General features: G+C 38.6%; 1 protein-coding gene across 12 annotated transcripts in view; it reads right to left on the bottom strand.

Annotated features, from left to right (window-relative positions):
- The window catches only part of Cdk12 (Cyclin-dependent kinase 12), a 621,218-nt gene that overhangs the window by 434,919 nt on the left and 165,576 nt on the right, over positions 1–20,723 (bottom strand). For 3 of the 12 annotated variants that reach the window (XM_090372485.1, XM_090372492.1, XM_090372479.1), the window contains one exon: positions 3,000–3,068. The exons of 2 other annotated variants lie outside the window; for them this stretch is intronic. In XM_090372485.1, the coding sequence (XP_090228611.1) occupies positions 3,000–3,068 (69 nt within the window). Of the gene's footprint in view, positions 1–2,999; positions 3,069–5,099; positions 6,407–20,723 lie in introns of those variants that run through there. 7 more of the 12 variants (XM_090372465.1, XM_090372467.1, XM_090372499.1 and 4 more) reach the window with 5 other exon arrangements.

Raw genomic sequence — 20,723 nt, 5'->3', positions numbered from 1 at the left:
CGCCTGAGGGGACATATATTCAAACTGAGAAAGACAGTTGTAAAATAGATGTGCAGAAATTTGCCTTTAGCCAGCAGGTGTTTGATTGCTGGAACAAAGTTCCATCTGTTATTGTGGAAGCTAACAGCTTAAATAAATTCAAAACAGAACTAGACAAACATTTGGAGTGAATGGATGGGTGAGATGGGAAGGGTTATTTTTTTTTTTTTTGTTGGCTGATGCTGTATAAGCTTGCTTTCTTACATCATATGCCTCTACTAATGCTAATTACTACTACCACATACAGAATCTGTACATCACAGCATGGAATTCAGCTGTTGCTCAAAAAAATCCCAGAAGAAAATTAGGCATCAAAATTTAATCACAACATTAAAAAGTATAATGCTTTGTTCATACAAAGAAGAATTCCCCCTCCACTACCACTATTGAATTCTCTTAACATAAGTAGAATAGGACCACCTATGATGTCATAGTGCACATCAGTATTCATGGTTCCAGAGCACAAAAAACAATGGGCTTAGGCCAAACCACATGAAACAGATCTAAACTGTCATGTTATCAACACTAAATTTCACTATGGGAATATTTTTATGCAGATTGTATAAAAATAATCCCTGGACATGCCTTCTGCCATATGCATCTATTAGAGGTGATAAATGCATGCATGATTCTTTATGTTTTTCTACTGACAATTAATTTCATAACTATACCTATTTTCTGGCATGTCACTCTTGTGAAATTGGGAAAAAATGATTTTCCAATTTTTTTTTTTGCTGTTCCAGTATATGTTTGCTTTCTTCCATCATTTGCCACTATAATATTAATACAAATCTGAACTGCAGACAAACTCTGGAGATCATTAATAGCCACCTACAATGTTTACAGTAGCTGTTCTAGATAATCCATTTACTCTGATATCTGATGAATGCAACGTGGTATCCCACTAAAACACCTCTCTGGTCTGGAAGTTGTCTACATCTTTTCCTTGTCTCATTCTGCTTTTAGTGGCTGGTCACGAGTCTTCTGAACTGTTATGTACCACTCTTCTGAGTCAGGTATCACTTATCCTACCAAGTGACCTTGTTCTGAATGCAACATGTGCCAATTCACGTTTAAGAATAAAACATAACATATTACTATTTTGAAAATCAAATAATCTATGCTGAAATTATGATTGTTATAAAGATTTTGTTAGGTGGTGCCATTTATTTTTATTCAGTAAAACATGTATAACACACTTTACAACAGCTAGCTTCTACAGCTGCTGTTCTTAAAAAAAAAAAAAAATGCCAAGTTGAAGTAATAAAAGAAATTTAATGAGCATTTCATTACTGAGCTACATCTCCTGACTATATATGAGTGACACAATCAACATTTTTATGCAAATTAATTACATTGTAATTAATAAATTTTCTAAAACTTGGTCCTGTTCTTATATCTCTCAGAAACAATTCTTCTGCTCCTATGCCAATGACACACAGATTTCTATACAAAATCACACATTTCTATTACAAATTACCGTCTTCTAATTTCTTTTGGCATAAGTACATCACAAATATTGCTTTCTCTGTATATCTAAAAATTTTATTTCCTATTTTTCTCAATGTTACTTTTCTTCTAAACAATTACTCACTCTGTACAAATCACGAATCCACCCTACCATGGAATATTGTTCCTACATCTGTGCTGCAACCTCTCTTAAGCTTCCAGACTCCATTCAAAAGAGGACAGTCAGGTCAATTAACTCATAGACACTCTCATAGACACTGTTGCTGCTGCATGTCTTTCCTCTAGATACTTCCATGGTCACTGTTCTGAATTGGCCTGGCCCCATCCCCCATTCATTCATTCATTCACACACACACTCTCTCTCTCCCCCCCCCACCAAAAACCAGTCCAAACACTTGCCAATCAGTGAACATTCATTTACTGTCCAACTGCAAACTCACAGACCCAACCTTTCTTCTTCCTTATTTGTCCCTTAACTTTGAATTTCTGAAACAAAATATTGTACCTGATTTATCAAAAATTTTAGATTTAAGTCATGAAGGAATCACAAAAATCAATTTTAATATTATTTATTGTACACATTATCCAATAAAAATTTATGGGACACTCCACTCCAGTGATTGCAGGAAATTGTGGCCACAAAATATGTAAGTATCTTGGATGTGGAGAAAATGGCTCTGCATTCTATTGTCAGGAATTAAACATTCCTGAGTCAACAACTAGAAATGTTCTGAAAAAATGGAAGTTGAAAAAATGACCAGTAGTCTGGGATAAAATATTGACTGGCAGGAACCAATATACCATGAGTTGTCTCAGTTTGGAGCTGCAAGCAACCACAGACAAACCTATACATGTTCCTGCAACATGTAAAGAGCTGTCTATCATGAATTTTTTGCCAAAGAGCTGCAGCACACAAGCCTTCTCTTGTGGAACCATGAATGCTATGTCCTACATCAATGATCTTAACAATTTTGTGCGCACTGTGTCAATTTTATGGAAGCAGCTCTAACACTTTACTACAAAACAATGGTCCAAATCACAAACAAGGACTGCATAAATATAGTTTAAAGAGATTGATATCTGAACAAGACAATGCCCACGTGAAAACCTTTAGTATAAACTATAATACTGATTTAGAGTAGCAGTGCACTAATAATGACAGTGCTACAATATCAACATTTTTTTAAAGAAACAATATAAAATAAACAGGCAAAATAAACAAACTGAATTATGTGCCTATGATTCAACAAACCTTTTTTAATCATAGATTGTGACTTGGGGCTCGTCACTTGCCCACATGCTGGTTATCTATATCTAAAACAGCTTCATATGTCACTTTGAGTCATTTTCAAAGCTGTGACATAGTATCTACTTTGAAAATAAGGTACTTGTCTATTACCCTCTTGCCCATGTAAATTAAAAGTAAGTCTAACATAACCTAACTAGTATATTTATTTATATTTAGCATATGTATATTTATTTATATTTACCTTTTGTAGTTCATACGCAAGTTTAATGGAAATGAAGGTTGCACCGCTAGAGTGGCGACATCATAACTACTGGCAGGAGGATAACAGACAAGTACCGAAAATAATATAAAAATAAAGGAAGATCAAAAGGTCAAAATACTTTTAAATATGTATTTTATAAAAAATAATGAAAAGGAATAAGTTTAAAATATAAAACAAGTTTATAATATAAAAAAATTACAATAGTTTTATATTTATATTTATTGTGATTTTTATTATAAATTTAAATATATCTTTTATATATATATAATTTAAAATGTAAAAAAATATTTTTTGGCAAAACCTAGTTAAACTTCAACAAATAGTAGTTAAAGTTTCTACATTTTACCCAAAATGCCTCTGGCATGTATGACATGAGTCACTACCACTGACTGGCCTGCACTATGTTCAATTTGCCTGCTTTCCAAACTTGTAATATTTTGTTTACCTCAATAAAAAATTAAATTCCAAATCTGCCACATATTTTTTTTGAAAATTTTTATTAGGATCAAAAATAAATTTTCATATGCAAACACAAAGAGAAGGGGGGGGGGGAAGTTCTGCAAACTGTTAACAAAAGCATTTAAGAGTATCTACAGTTTATATGGAGGCTGCTTGCTCATTCCTTCTGGAATCTTATGAAGACAACCTTCGCTGGTAACAATTTAACAGAAGCAGCTAGGGCAAAATACTTCCCGATAAGCAAAACATTTTTTATAACGATAAGTAGCATTAATGTTTTCCACACATATTTGTAGGATTAAAAATAATAAAGCAATTGTATACCTAGTTTTTTTTCATATTATTAACTTCTGAAGAGGCATATAACATGAAATTTATTTTACTGCAAGATTACTTAACTCTGAACCAAATTTCATCAGCATCAATGATCTAAAAATATTTCTTGACTAAATGTCTAATAGTATGAAAGAGTTGGTTTATGCATGGGTATGGCGCTTACATCATTTCTACTACCCAAGTAGTATGAATGCATTGTATACTTATTTCTCATATTGTGAGAATGCATTCTTACTACCTGGGTAGTAGAAATGTGTAAGTGCCATACTCATGCATAAACCAACTCTTTCGTACTATTAGACATTTAGTCAAGAAATATTTTTAGATTAAACTATGCACACCATCAGCATCTCTCATATTCTGGACTTATACTTCATAACTGGGTTGTCACTTACAACAGCAGGGTACCTGCCCACTCACAGATGAGTAAGCCAACAAGCTTCAAAACAGTGCCGTCTGGGTGGTGGTATCCACCAAGAATAAGTAACATTAGTTTTCTCCACTGGTGAAGCGTTACTTATTCAAAGCAGTGCAATACTTCGACAACTCATTGTGAAAGTATTAACAATATGAGATAAGTAAACGATGCAGTCATACTACCTGGGTAGTATAAGTGCCAAACCCATGCATAAACCAACTCTTTCAGCATCGATGATGATTAAAGCCATAGAAATTGGAAATTTCTCCATACAGAGTATACAGGTTTTGACAAGCACAGCAACACTTACAAAAAATAAATAATTTGGCTTAGAGTGATTTCTATTCAAGAAACCAACCCATCAGCATTTAGTAAACCTAACTTTTTTGAAATGAAACAGAATTTTATACAAAAAGGCATAAAATTAAAAGATCAAGCAACTTTAAGTATCAAGTAACATATGTCAAGTATATAAAAAAAATTCATCTTTCAATATGCTTTAGATATGTATATCTATATATTTCCTGCAGTAGGCATCCAGACACACATAAAGGTCAAGATTTACTCTAGCAAGCACAAATTACATACACATTTTACACATTGAAACCTATGATGAGACGAAATCAAGTCTGAGGGTAGAGTTTGTATCAGTTAACATAACAAAACAAAACAGATGGAAAATAGTTATCAATTTATGGAAATATATAAAGAAAACTAAATGTAGGATCCTAATGTGAAAAATGTAAATCACTACACAATAATGTTTTCATAGTTTAAAAAAATATGGTACACAAATTAAAACAAATTTCAACAAATTGCACCCTAAGTCATATTACAACTAGGAACATAAGAAGATAACTTAATACCTTGCCACTGGACTCCGGCTTCGGCTTTTACTTTTGGACCACGAATACATGTTCCTGGAATAAGGACTTGGGCTTCGTGAAACGTTACGCCTTCCTTCCCTACGTTGCTTAGCTTGCCTGAGTTGAGGACTAGGTGGTGTAGGCGTTCTAACTGTCCTATAAGCTCGTGGTGCCTCTGGTGATGATGATGATGCACGTTTTTTCTGTCTCTCATGATCTCGTTCCTTTTCCCTACAATGTTCCCTTTCATGCAGGTTATCATCATAGGAATGCAAATGGGAATGAACACCTCTATCAGAGTCTTTTTCTCTTCTCTCTCTTTTTCTTGAATGCCCACCTCCATATTCCTTAGAATTTCTTTCAGGTTCCCTGATCTTCTCTTTTCGTTCTCTTGAAGAATGTTTTATTTTATCATTATGTACACGACTGTGTTTATGCAACTTAGATGATGAAGGTGATGAGTCACGTTTACCTCCTCGTTTCCTTCTTTCTGAACTCCTCTCTTCCCTATTCACTGCCTCTGGTGTTTTTCTTCTATAAGGTGAACTGTCTTGTGAGGCTGCAGGTTGATCAAAACAAGAGGAATCAGAACTAACATCGTCATATTCCACGAGTGGTTTAACTAATATGGGAGATTTTTCTTTTTCAGGTTGCTTTGGATATTTCTTTTTATGAATTTTATGAGCAGATTTCTTATGCTTACGGGAACTTACTTGCACTGGCCGCTTACTCCTACCGTGAATAACAGCCCTACTACTATCTGGCGTTTTATCTTTAACACTACTACTAGTCGTTGAACGGCTTCGATGTTCTTCAGAACTAGGCATTGTCTCAATCATTAACTCTTCATTCTACAGTTACACCACACCGCACCACAAAAGCCTTGTAGAGATAAAACACTATAACACAAAAGCCCTCACTACAGGCCATTACTGTCGAATACAAATTACTTCACTTACCCCAACGATCCGCCATTTTGAGCATTTTGCACAATTTTTGTTAAGCCTAAAGATCTTTGATGCATTCAATAACATCATAGGGAATTGATGTTCGTGAAAATAATACACTTCATATTCTTTTTTAAAGCTTAATTCACAGCTGTTTTAGCAGTTGCACTGCAAAGCATTTCGAATCTCTCCTTAAATATCTTAAGTAAGAACGGTGGAGATATTTCAGTAATGAACGTCTTTCGGGTATATTATATATATTTCTCGATTTTCATATTTTATTTCCGCATGTAATTAGTCGAATTCCTAATTTATAAATTCAGGTTTTCAGTTTTATGTCAAAAACTTGACGAATAATTTTAGAGCAGGGCACTCTGTATTAAAACCCGCTTCCACTAAAAGACAAACTAAACAAAAACAACCACGAAACGTAATACTCGATCTCAGACAGTCAGAGGGAGAAATCTGACGAGTCTATAAAATCAAGAACGACAACAGCGACACGGTACATCTAACGCTTTTAATTTTTAGTAATAAGTGCAAGAAAATACGACACATAGCATGGAAAATTCCCAGCAACTGCATTCACGGTCACTATTTAAAAGGATTAACTATGTTTTTATAATTATTATATAATTACCGTGTCTGCCGTTGTACATAATTTAGTACTGGAGGTTCATGGCGGCTATTATATTTGTAAAAATAGCGTCAATAATAGAGTGAATTTCTTCGTAATGAAAATATCGGCACAAAACGTACTCAGAAAAAGAAAAATCCAGATAGTGCAGGGACTAGTCCATAAAAACCGAGACGATGTAGTTTTTATTTCCCTGGCTTTCATTCAAATATTAGCAACACTAATGTCATTTCATAAAACACTGGACATAGCCAGAGCTATAATTATCTTATTGCTTCAGTAAAATTATCAATCACTGAACGATAACAAAAAACAGAAATCACGTTTTGTATAATTACAGAACAAAAAATAATAATAATAATCAAAATAGGTTTTATATTAAAAAATACCTCACATACGAGGCGTGATTAAAAAGTTCAGACTTTGTAACATGAGCCCGCAGCGTCGTACCGAGTTGCGACTTATCGAAACGTGTTCCTTAACTCGTCTAAACAATAAAGCATAAATACCACTTAACGTGCAGTCAAGAAAATTGGAGGACGTTAAAGCAAAAGTGTTTAATGTTTTTTGTTCATTTATAAATAACTGATCTTAGTGTCCAGTGAATCTGCACCAAATTTTGTTTCGAAATTAAGCGTAAACGACGACAGAAACCGACGAAATATTAAAAGCAACTTCCATAAACAATGCAACGTGTTGTTCGAAGAATTTTCAATAGTTACCCAAGGGGCTCACATCTGGTGAATATGGGCTTGGCACACCCAGGGCCATGAGCTGGATATCATCATTCTTCTCTTTCTTTCTTGGTGATTCCTTTCTACTTTTGACTCTCTCTCTCTCTCTCTCTCTCTCTCAGAATAACTCGAGAATTTTTTGTTTTTTTTTTTTTTTTTTGGCTGGTGCAACATAAGCCTCAGGCTTCCTTGCACTATATGGCTAAAATAATAATAATAATAATAATAGTCACAAAGTTTAAAGAGGACTACCTGAATTTAGATAATAAATAAATAAATTTTCTGTTTATACTCCGGGACGACCAAACGGTCAGAGGAGTTAACAAGTTAGACAGAATACAAGAAACAGCACCGTATTCAGTAGTCACGGGCTTGAACCCCGGTCACTCAAGGCACATGTACTTATGCACCCGCGCGCCTGACCACTAGGCTACGGCGGCCTAATAATCCTCGCTCTGGAAGCCTTCCACGTTCAAAAACATCCACTGATTCAATCGATCGTGTTCACGATCTGATACAGAAAAATAGACACTTAACTACCAGTATCTGCGAAGTAACTAGTGAAATTAGTATTTTCCTTACGTCATATTAATGAATTTAATTCTGGAATGCAAAACATTCAGCCAAGTTCATGTCCTGCATCCTCACTAACGGTACCAAAGAGCAAAGAGTTCTTGCAGGTAAAGGGCCTAATTAATCGGGTGACGCTCCCCAACACTTCGTTTCTTCCATGATTACTGGTGACGAATCGTGGATGCAGGGGCGGTCCATCCAGTAAGTACAACGGGTAAAGTGTATTTAGTGTCAAACGGCACCAGGGGTTCCCCCCCATCTCCGCGTTGTTTCATTGCAGGCGTACCAGTTCACTGGGAAGGCCAGAGATTTAAAAGTGTATGGATATTATATGAGTGTAGTGTTGTGTATCGTTGTTCTTCTGGCCATCTAGCCGCTAGACTCCTGCTGGAGCCCAACGTTGCCCACACTTGGCCCCGTGGAGGCAGACCAGGTACACCAGTATTGAGAAATTATTTACTCTGGCAGGCCCTGCCACCTAGTTTCCTGAGTGTCAGTGGCTACGGCCTATGAAAAAAAAAATTAAAAAAAAAAATATATATATATATATATATATATAAATAAAAATAAAAAAAATAGGCGGTGATGGACGCTAGAATCTAGTTAAGCCGAAAGTTGTTCATGTATGCGGTGAAAATTTGGACACTTTTAAAAAATTTTCATTGTGTGGGGTGTCGCTGGCAATATTGGCAGAGTAGGCAGGGAGACTGCAGACTGGGGGGAAATGATAGAAGTATGGGGTCGCCTTCCCCTCCTCACCACCCCCTATTTTTCTCCTTGTGGGGCATGCCTCTGCCCCACCAGGAGAAAATAGGGGGTGGTGAGGAGGGGACGAGGGGACAGGAGCACTGTCGCCTCACCACGCCAAGGAAGGGAATGAAAGCGTGTTGGGCTAGAGCCTAGCACAGGTCGCCAATGGGGCATGTGGCAGCAACTGCTGCTGTTCAGTTCGGTTGTGATGTTTGGGTTTCCAGTCCACTTGGTGGCCTTACGTTTCGTTTTCTCAAAGGTTATTTCAGTCAGTTTTAGGATCAAGTCTGCTTATCTCAGTTCTAGATATGAGTCCGAGTTGAACCTTGTGTCCTAGTGGGTATGTTTTCTCAACAATTTGGGGTTTCTCCTGTTCCTTTCAGTTTTGGTCTGGTAAAGTTCAATGTCCTGGTTTGTCGGTCGTTGAAGAAAGCAAGTTCAATTCTTCTTCAGCTATAGACATTTTGCGCATTTTGGCTGAATGTTGTGTGCTCATCTTCTGTGTCCAGAAGATGATGTTCTTGGTTCTTTGGTGGTGGCAGCAGAGCTGTGGTCTTAGTCAAGCTGTGGGAGATCTAAGGATGAAGTCAGCCTAGCATCCAAGTTCTAAGGTGTTAATTCTCTTGTTTTAATTAGTCTGGTCCGTGAATCGCAAGTAATGTTGTTCTTCTTCTGGAGAACAAGTCTTAGGCAAATCACGAAAGTGCCCTGTATTCTTCCACTGTGTCTAGGAGATATAGCTCCTGGTCCTGTAGCGTATGTCTAATTCTGGTAATTAGGAGGCATCATAGATCCTCGTAGTATTTGATCTATGCATCAAATGACGCCACATCTCTGTCTCTCCACAGAAACAGAGAGGACTATCAACAAGCCCAAAGGCTGTCAATTTGGCATTAAAAGGGCCATCTCCTGTAATCAGATATGTTGTATTAACAGGACATGGCCATTTTAATGCCAAATTGACAACTTTTGGGCTCGTTGATAGCCCTCTCTGCTTCTGTGGAGAGGCAGAGACCTGGCATCATTTGATGCATAGATGAGAATACTATGCGGTACAAGGGGTGCAATGCACCCGGGCGCCAACGTTCAAGGTGCGCCTGCAAACCTGAAACTTACATACACATATGAAGAAAATTTTAAAGGGGGCGCCAAATTACGATTGGCACACGGGCGCCACATACCCTAGGAATGCCCCTGCGTGGATGTATTACTATTAACCTGAAACAAAAGCTTACTCCTCTCATTGAAACTCTGTCCTCACCAAGGCCGAAATTGGAAGAAAAACTACATCAAACATGAAGATCATGCTATTTGTTATTTTTGACTCAAAAGGCATTATTCGATATGGCATAAATAATGAAACAGTAAACCAGGAACACATTCTATACAAGAAATTCTATACAGTGGGACCAACTGATGATGTTACCAACCGCAAATTCAAAATGGGAAGCATTCAAAGAACTTATCTTGGAAGCTACTAGGCTTTACATACCAACTAAGAAATTTTGTTCAACGTTTAGGCCTAAATGGATGTCAGATGAACTAATGAGACATATGGCAGAGAAGAAAAATGCATGGGATACATACAAATTGACACGTGACACAGAAGCCTATGAGAGATACAAGTTGATCTGTAACTAAGTTACAAAGGAGGTTAGGCAGGCAAAGACAGATTACGAGAAATCTTTGACAAGGGATGCAAAGAAAAACAGCAAAGAGTTCTTTACTTATGTAAACTCTAGAAGGAAGGGGATGACTCAGATTGGTCCACTTGATATCAATGGGTCAACTGTTGATGATCCTGCTCAGGTAGCTAACAAACTAAATGAATATTTTGCATCGACATTCACACATGAGGAGTTATTCAGCAAGGGGAATGCCAGGGGTGTATTCAACTCTGGCAGTAAGCTAGACAATCTTGTAATAACTGAGAGTAAAGTGGAGGAGAAATTGTTGAAGATAAAGACAAGAAAGGCACCTGGGGTGGATGAAATCTATCCAGTTATATTAAAGGAGGCAGCAAAGGAAGTATGCAAACCCCTAGCCATAATTATGAGGGCTTCCTTGGACTCAGGGAAGGTATCCACAGACTGGTGATGTGCAAATTTAACCCCAATTCACAAAGGAGGATCAAAGGCTGACACAAGTAATTATAGACTTGTGAGTTTAACTTCTGTTCCAGGAAAATTAATGGAGGCACTGGTTAAAGAAGCACTGCAGGATCATCTAGACAAGACTTCAGTTATAGCTCGGACGCAGCATGGTTTTGTTAAGGGGAAGTCTTCCCTGACCAATTTGGTTGGATACTATGATGCAGTCATAGTATCCAACTTTGATATTATACACTTGGATCTTAGAAAGGCTTTTGATACTGTTGCACATGGAAGACTGCTGCACAAATTGGAGCAGTGTGGCATTGCAGATAAATTGCTGCTATGGATAAAGGGGTGGTTGAGGGGGAGAAGACAGAGAGTGGTAATCAATGGACACTGCTCATCGTGGACTAATGTTATCAGTGCAGTCCCTCAGGGTTCAGTGTTGGGTCCATTATTGTTTTCTGTATTTATAAATGATACTGATGATGGTATATCAAGCTTAATGTCCAAGTTTGCAGACGATACAAAAGGTTGGCGGGGTTGTCAAGGACGCTACTGACACTATGCTGCTGCAACAGGATCTGGAAAGGTTAAGCAGATGATCTGAGAGGTGGAAAATGAAGTTTAACATTGACAAAAGTAAAGTACTACATATGGGAAACAGCAACCCCAGAGCAACGTATCAACTCTGTGATACTACACTGACAGTGGTAGAGAATGAAAGGACCTGGGGGTGGTTGTGCAGGCAGATATGAAGTTCTCTGAGCAGTGCAGACGGGCTGCAAGAGTAGCTCATGGTGTATTGTCAATGATATACAGGAATTTTTCTAGCAGAGAAAAGGAGGTGATTATTCCCTTGTATAAGGCAATGGTCAGGCCACACCTAGAGTACTGTATACATGTCTGGAGGCCTCATTTCAAGAAGGATGTAGAGCCGCTGGAACGAGTACAGAGAAGGGCAACAAGATTAGTGAATGGAACAAAGGGGTGCTCTTACGAAGAAAGGCTTAAGTTTTGCAAATTACAGTGTCTGGAGACTAGGCACCAGCGAGGTGATCTGATAGAGGTGTATAAAGCCTTGAATGGTTTGAGCATGCTCAGTGCTGATGGGATTCTTCCTCTTGCTCAGAATAATCACCTGAGAGGGCATAAATTCAAATTGAGGAAAGACAGATGTAGGATAGACGTGCGGAAATTTGCCTTTAGCCAGCGGATGGTTGTTTGGTGGAACAGACTTCCATCCCATTTCGTGGAAGTTGATAGCCTAAATAAGTTTAAGGCTCAGCTGGACAGGTATTTTCGAACGAACAGAGGGGTGAAGTGGAAGTGGTTTTTTTTTTTTTTTTTTTTTTTTTTGGCTGATGCTGCATAAGCTTGCTTTCTTGCATCACATGCCTCTACTAATGCTAATGCTAACACTGCAAAAGAGTTACACAGCAGTTTCATGACACTGTTCAGAGAAAAAATCGGAAATGTTGGCTTCATGGAATTGGAGCTTGCATCATAACAATGGACCTCCACATTCAGCGCTTTCGAAGAAAAAAAAAAACAGCGTATGTACCGTGTACGCACGAAAGATGTTTTATTTTATGTGATAACATACATGCCTTGGAAGAGGTTAGCAAAACTTTCGATTCAAGAATTTCTTGAAACACATTCCATAACTGAGGTTCCGGATCCGCCGTGCTCACAGTATTTTTTTTTTATGAAAAGCCCAAACACGAAACGTATTGGAACCTAGGGTACTTAGTACTGTAAGTGGGTTTAAAGTTGAGGAGATGAAAGAAGATACTTGTTGACATTAGACTTGAATTTCTGTAGATTGTAATTTTCAGAAAAAACGGGTGAAGGGAGGTTGTTCTAGGAAAAAGGAAGTTAAGGGAATGAGGAAGAAGAAAGGTTGGTTCTGTGGGTTTGCAATTGGACAGTAAATGGATGTTAACTGGTTGCAGAAAATATTCAGACTGGTTTTGAAGAGAGAGGTGAAATTATTAGAAACCAATTCAGAACGGTGACCGTGGAAGTATCTAGAAAAAAGGCATGCAACAGAAAAATGGCACGGGTGCCGAACACGCGCAGTAGGTGGTTTTATATGAAACATCCTTGGGAGCACCTACAGTGGATTTATGATAACTAAAGTAAGAGACGTATACTCGTGATTGCAACGTATCTAAATGTCTCTGGAAAACAGCGTCGATTGAGGTACCAGATACTTGCGACCTTCGTTTTTATTTTCCTAGATTTTGTCCCTTTCATTCTTGCTCGATACTCTCGAGAACGCTCTGCACTTGACGTCGGCATCGTTGAACACTCAAATTTTATTTTCAAAATTATTGATGTAGTAATAAATGTAACGAAAATGCGAGACGAAAAAAGAAAGCTTTTTTCAAACAAAAAAAAAGAAAGAAAACTTACAATCAAATGGGTAATTAGGCCATTGGCTTGGATTTTGCTAACCTCTTCCAAGCCACGGATGTTATCACATAAAATAAAACATCTTTCGTGCGTACACGGTACACACGCTGTTTTTTTTTTTTTTTTTTTTTTTTATTTCAAACATCCTTGGGGGAGTCTACAAGCCAATAAATCTGATTGGTCATGAAAAATGCGTCACGGAAGTGACGTCACAAAGAAATAACTGACAAATATTTGTATTGTTACAACCATATGACAAATACTTGTATTGTTACAATCATACTTCCTTGCAGTAGTAACTGCAGGAAGTATAATTGTGCCGTCATACTATTCAACAAATGGCTACAAGCAAACATCACTTTAGTTATCATAAATCCATTGCAGGTGCCCCCATAGATGTTCAACATAAAACCTACTGCGCATGTTTTTCTAATGCAGTTCGACGAAATTCAAACGAATGGGATAGGATTTTCAGCCAGTAGAAGATCATTAGTACACAATAGGAAAACAGCGGCAGAAAGAACTGAACTTTGGGGAATGCCAGCATTAGTTAGAAGACAGAGAGCCATCTGCTATCATCCACAGCGAGCGATCAGAGAGAGAGAGAGAGAGAGAGAGAGAGAGAGAACTGGATAGATTATTGCTAAAAACAGTCAGCAGTCCATAAAATGGAAAAGTGTTTAGATGACCATTATGCCAAACTTTATGCCTTAGAAAGGTCAAGTGAAACTCCTTGAGTTTCACCAAATACTCCATTGAATTTGCTCACAGATTTGTTCAGTCAGTGTTGATCCACTATCACCAGTGGATCAACGCTGGCTGAATCCATATAGGCGATTTTTATTCAGATGTAAGGTTTCAAGACAGTATGGGAGGTGATTGTTAATGGATTTCTCCATTAAAGTAGAGGTAAGTTCAAAAGGATGAAAACTGAATGGGAGGAATTTGTCACCATTTTAACTGTCTGGACATGAGCAACTTTCCAAGCAGAAGGAAAAACAACAGGGGAACAAGAAAGTGTAAAAAGGCGACAAAGAATAGGAGCAAGCTCAGGAACACATGATTTGTGAATAAGTGAAGCAATACAATCAGGACTTGAAGTTTTCTTGGCATAACATTGTTCAAAATTTTCTGACATCCTTTTGACGGACAACTACATTAGGCATTGAGTGGAGTGCGCCAGAAATGGTAGGAGGTAGTTTAACAAGATCGCCAGTACAAAGGTTAGAAGAAAAGTAGAATGCTAGTAATTCATCTTAACTTTAGCTAAGAGGGTAGCAGAAGGTTTAGATCTGTTTGCAGATTAGGTTTGTACTATTAGTTTGACTATTCGTGACGTATTTAGTAGTAAGAAAAAGTAAGGATGATATGTTGTATGTAGTAATAAAATGTTTGGATAATGGCATACACAGAACAAGAACATGCCCAGCTCCTTTACATTACATGCCTTGAAAAGCACACGCACTACTGGATTCCTTCCAGCCACTATCTTTCCGGTGGTCAATCCACGGTACTTATACGACACTACTTGTGAGTTATATCAGGATTGTGAGTCACAATCTGACAAGGAGATTATACGCTAGCGGATATGGATAACTCCTAGAGTTACCAAAACGTTCGTTTCGGTTGAGTATCTAGTAGCCGGTCTACGAATACCGTTTTAGAGCTGTACCCTCGAAATGTAAGAAAGATTGGGGCTCGCCATGACACTCATCGTAAACTCAAAAGATATCACTCATAATGCATGATGGAAGAAATGAGGAGTTTGCTGGAGCTTTATCCTAGAGACTAAACATGGGTTTAACTACTTCAAGCCTCCAATAATCAAAGTGCTGGTATTGCATTAGTTGATGAGAACTATCTACCACCCAGTATCGCCTAATGACACAGAGGTGCGGCATTCCTTTGTGTGGAGTAGCCACCACGCCTTGATCCCTGCTTATATTGATGACCACGCACAGGTGACTATGCACCTGCGTAGTCACTTGTGATATACTAGGTGTAGATGCAGTGTTTTAGGACTTGAATATGGGCCCAAGAGTTAATAAGAGTCCCACCATTGTGAAGGTAAAAGCAGAGGATCTGTTTGTCGGAGAAAGACAGAACTTCACCCAAATTCAGTACACTTGACTCACGATTGTCACCTGAATATCAATTCCATCAGCGTTTCAGACTTTCACATAGCAAGCCCTAGCTTGTAATAACTGAGAGAATGTCTGTGACAAGGGTCAAGGACCAGTCTTTTGTTCTCTGTGATAAACATCTCCAAGCTTAAATCCCCCTTAGTATCTTCAGCTATCACCACAGCACTGAACGGTATTCAGTTTTGCACATCTGTCCAGAGTATGCTCAAAGAATATATTGCATCCGCATTGGTAGACGAGGAGAAATCGAAAAAAAGAAGACATTGGTATAGTTTCAAGACTCCGAATATGTAGCCAAGACTTGAGTTCGAATCTCATCTCGATGAGAGTAACTTTTTTTCAGCTCTTCTCTTTTTTTTTTTTCACAATGTGATAAAGTTAGTCGGTCTCGCGAGAGAGTCACATACTTTTATATTCTGGGCTTGTTTTTTCGTTCACCAAACACGTAAACCGACCGAATACATCCCATTACAGATGCCTAGTAGTTTCAGTTACTTTGTCACTTAACCAAAGCCATAAATAAGACAAGGAGAACAGTGCACTTTTCCCCCGGCGTGTTAAGACCGAGTGTACAAAAACAAAGATTTAAAATGTCACACTGTGACATTGAAGTTGCAGCACCCTGAAAGAACAGGAAAACAGAGAAGATACTAAGAGTAATGATAGCCAAGCAGTTAAGGAACACAAATCTGAAGCCATTAAAACCTACATTGACAAAACAATCAAGATAAGGAAGGCACCGTTTAAGGCAAGGCATGATGAATTCCCTCAACAACTTAATCCAATCGAATGGCTAGACTAGATCACAAGATTTAAGCCAAAGTCAGTATCAGACCTTAAGAGCATTCACAACAGTTGTCAGCGAGATATCCTCGCTTCCATCATCATCACAAAAAGAGAGCTTATCCAAGCCATCAATGATATCCCACCAACGTCTTGCACTGGATATGATCGGGACCCACAATTCATTCTTAACAGCGTTAGTGTTTTCATCATTGATGCAAACCTGGGTATCTTTAATGGAATCCTCACAACGCAAAGTTTCCCTACAGCCTGGAATCAATATATTGTCTAACCAAGCCCCAAAACACAAGGAGCGACATCAATTTCACAATTCAGGCCAATAATGAAAGCCTCATGTCTCCTCAAAGTCATGGAGAAGTGCCTTCTTCCCATCCTAACCATGTAAATCACCATTCATTCACTATGCCTTGAAACGCAGGTCCACCGTTACCAACCTACTGCAAACCACCAACATCATTCTGGGGGCTCTACAAGATAGGGCTGAGATGGCAAATGTTTATCTGGATATCCAGTCTGCACTCGACAGCATAGACATCCAGCCCCTCCTGCAACTGTGTGAGGACGGATACCAGATAAAAGGCAATATACTGGAATCCTTGAAGTCGCTACTTACGACCAGGGTCCTTCACTTGACTGTGAATAAAAAATCTTTCACAAGAAAAGTTAGTGTAGGTGTTCCCCAGGGCGGAGTTCTTTCAGGGCTCCTCTTTATGGCTGCCATCCACCCATTCCTGTGCCAGCAAACAAAATTTATCAGTTATGCAGACGACTTGAAGCACTTCTATCGGATCAACAGGACCACCCGACCTGATTCTGTTTCTGAAACAATTATCAACAGCCTTAAGAATCTGATTACATACTTGGCACAGTTTTCTCTTAAGATAAATCCAATCAAATCTGCACAAATGGCGTTTTCACTCAAATCAAACCCAACGCAACTAAACCTGGAAATCCACGGAACCCCCATCACCCCGGTCACCAAGCACAAAGATCTCGGCGTGATATTCGACCCTAAACTCAGTTTCCATGTTGCAGATGTTCACAACAAAGTCTGCAGATCAAGATGGCTTGCCAAACAACACATTCTTCATGTCACAGAGCCTGAGTACACGCTCCAATACATATACCGGTTTCTGCAACCAGTCATCACCTACGGGTCAGAAATCTGGGCGTCGGCAACGAAAACGACGCTAAAAACCATTGCAACCAATGAGTACTGGCTTCTTCGGTGGGTCCTCTTCAAGCATAAACTGCCACCACTCACACATACTTCAGATATCACTCAACTTCTAAATTACAGAAAAGTCTCCAAACGGATATTCGCCCTCCGCTTGCTCATGTCAATTAAAATGATAGCAGGTGAAGTCAATACGCCAAATTTTTGGCAGATGTGCAATTGGTGGATCCCTCCGAAACCCTTAAGAGCCCTCCCCTCTCTACAGTCTGTGGCGTGGAAGCTCAGGATAGGGGATAGATTCCTGCCCATGGAGATGCTCCATAACATCCAGGAGATGGATGTGGACTACAAAGAGTTCATAGAGGACAAATCGTACAGAAGACGCATCATCAGGGAACAGCTTTCGTCTTCAGCCGAGTGACTGCCATCGTCTTTTCATCGCTTTTCATTTCCCATGTTAATATCAATTTTAAATGTAAAATATGTAATTATACGTTTTATGTTCTAATATATGTTTTATGTAATTTTTCCCGTATTAGTTATTTCATGTTAAACTCCTAGCATTGTCGCTGTTGTGGGTATTATTACATCAGGCAATCATGTAACCTTTCCCTGCTTGCAATAAAGATATTAATTAATTATTAATTAATGATAAAAATTGCAGATGCTAATGTGTGTGGGAACACATTTAATGACACAAATTGACGCTTACAATCAGTGGCGGATTAAGGATAGTTGGGGCCCTTAGGCAAATTGTATTTGGGCCCCCCCCAAAAAATAATAATAAAAAATAAATAAAAGTTAGGTGGCAAATAAATGAAATTTTGTACTTTTGAATTTTTTGCTTAAATTTTCGCTTAAATTAATCAAGATTTTTATGATGTTTGCTGAAAACATTAATCTACTTTAGAACACTAAAGGAAAATGTCTTGGCTTGGCTTGGGGGCCCCCAAAGCCTGGGGCCCCTAGGCACGTGCCTCATTGCCTTAATGGGTAATCCGCCACTGCTTACAATGAACAGATCAATATTATGTAAATCGATTACGGTTGCAGATACATTGAGCCAAGCGTTTCGACATTGAGTCATACAGGCATTGAATAGCCTCCTCATCCTCTCATCCTCTTCTGTGGGACCAGAACATCCGTGATGTCTCTCCATGGTGGCTCTGTAGTTGGTGTCCAGTACCCATCAGATGTGAGTCCCCCCCTGGGGTCACAGGCGGAAGAGATCGAGTTTTTGCCCGTCAGTTGTTCCGGGAGAACACATTAAACAGGGAAGCAAATTATCATAAACAGTATATAAAAAAAGTATTTGTTGAACTTGCAGTCTGGGTTCGAAACTCCTTATATCATGGAGGAATCGGGGCTGTGGTTAGCCAATTACAGCCGGAGGTGGGGGGAATTATTGCCTGTCAGTTGTTCCGGGAGAACACATTAAACAGGGAAGCAAATTATCATAAACAGTATATAAAAAAAGTATTTGTTGAACTTGCAGTCTGTGTTCGAAACTCCTCATATCATGGAGGAATCGGGGCTGTGGTTAGCCAATTACAGCCGGAGGTGGGGGGAGTTATTGCCTGTCAGTTGTTCCGGGGTTTTCGGAACTAGTCGATTTGCATATTGTGCAGATTGGATAAACACTTGTACAGACATAGTATACAATGGCACACTATATCCTAAGTTGCTAAATGCTCCTAAAATCCAAAACATCAACTTTACAAAGAATAGCCCTGGTATTATATTACTTTCAAATAGAGCAGTTCAATATCAGGCCTCTTTCAAGACTTGCTGATCCCTTGTCAGACAGAAGATGGACATTTTTATAACAAATAAATGACAGGAAAAAAAAAAAAAAAAAGAGCAAACAAAATCATTTGGTGATGACATTTGATTAAAGTAGGGCAATAACAAGGCAATTCGTTGCGAAGGCAAAGTTTCTTCTGCTGTCAGCGATGTATTTATTATTAACTAGCCAATTTAAAACCTGCAAGCATAGCGAAAATTACTTATGCTTACAGGACACAGTAAACAAAACAATTCATCTTTTTTCGCAATTTTCTTAGTCAGAAATGGCAAGAGCTCATCGAAGCTATGTATTGACATACAGTAACAAAAAAAGAATATTTCGGGTTACTTTTTTGTTCATTGAAACTTAAACTCAGTGATCACTGAATTGTGACCACCTACCTAATACCGTGTTGAGCCACCGTTTGCAAGGATAACAACCGATATTCGCCCAGGTATTAGCTCCACTAGATGTTTTAATACGTCCGTAGGGATTTTCAACCATTCTGTCTGCAAGGCTTTTCACAGTGTCGGAATAAATGACTGTTTCGTGTCCATGCGCCTCATTTCCCGTTCCAGAACATCTCACAGATGTTCAATTGTATTGAAGTCAACAGAATTTGGCGGCCAATCAAGATGGCGTTATTTTCACTGTTTTATTCGAACCACTCGTGCAGTGCAAGGCCAAGAGCCCGATGACACGGCGCATTATGGTCTCATAAGATCCCATTTCTGTACAGGAAAAAATGCAGCATGCACGGTGCTCCTAAGAGCAGCCAGTAGACCTCAAAGTTGCTATGTGTGTTGCATAATAATTGGACATTTTAAATTGAGTAAATTGCTTTCCTACTGGCTGTGGAAATCTCCAATGGCTAGTATTTTAACTTTCCTGTCTTTTCATCACGGCACAGTGTTGTGTTAATATTAAGATTGCAGTGTCTTCTGCTTTTAATCAAGTCAATTGAAAATCTTCTCTAGGTATCTGATCATCGCTGTTGTGACTTGTTAATTTTCTTGATACTGCTGCCAGGTAGAGTTATTGTTCTCAAATTGAGATTAATTATCTTAGTTTAATAATTGATTGTCTCTTCCACTGGTGACTTTTTCTCTTTTCTACCTACTTTACTCCTTTTCCGGGAAGGCCTTTTTCTCTCATCTCCTTGCTTTCCGTCCACTCTCCTTCCCCTCCATTTCCCATACTACTAACTCTATATCCCATTTTCTTTCTTGGAACACCATGGGGCACCCAGGTTTGCCTGCTTTAGCATTAGCATTAGTTGAGGCATATCATGCAAGAAAGCAAGCTTATATAGCATCAACCGAAAAAAAAAAAACGCTTACCATTTCACCAATCCAATCACTCCAAATGTTTGTCTAGTTCAGCCTTAAATTTATTTAAGCTATCAACTACCATAACAATAGATGGAAGTCTGTTCCAGCAATCAACTACACGCTGGCTAAAGGCAAACTTCCGCACATCTATTCTACAACTGCCTTTCCTCAATTTTCATCTATGCCCCCTCAGGTTCTTAATCTAAACAAGCAAAAGTACCCCTTAAGCA

This window comes from Mastigoproctus giganteus, chromosome 1, assembly GCF_048544385.1.
Source record: "Mastigoproctus giganteus isolate SK-2022 chromosome 1, ASM4854438v1, whole genome shotgun sequence".
NCBI classification, from domain to species: domain Eukaryota; kingdom Metazoa; phylum Arthropoda; class Arachnida; order Uropygi; family Thelyphonidae; genus Mastigoproctus; species Mastigoproctus giganteus.
Note: the sequence above shows the minus strand (reverse complement) of the source record. Positions and strands in the feature narration are given on the sequence as shown.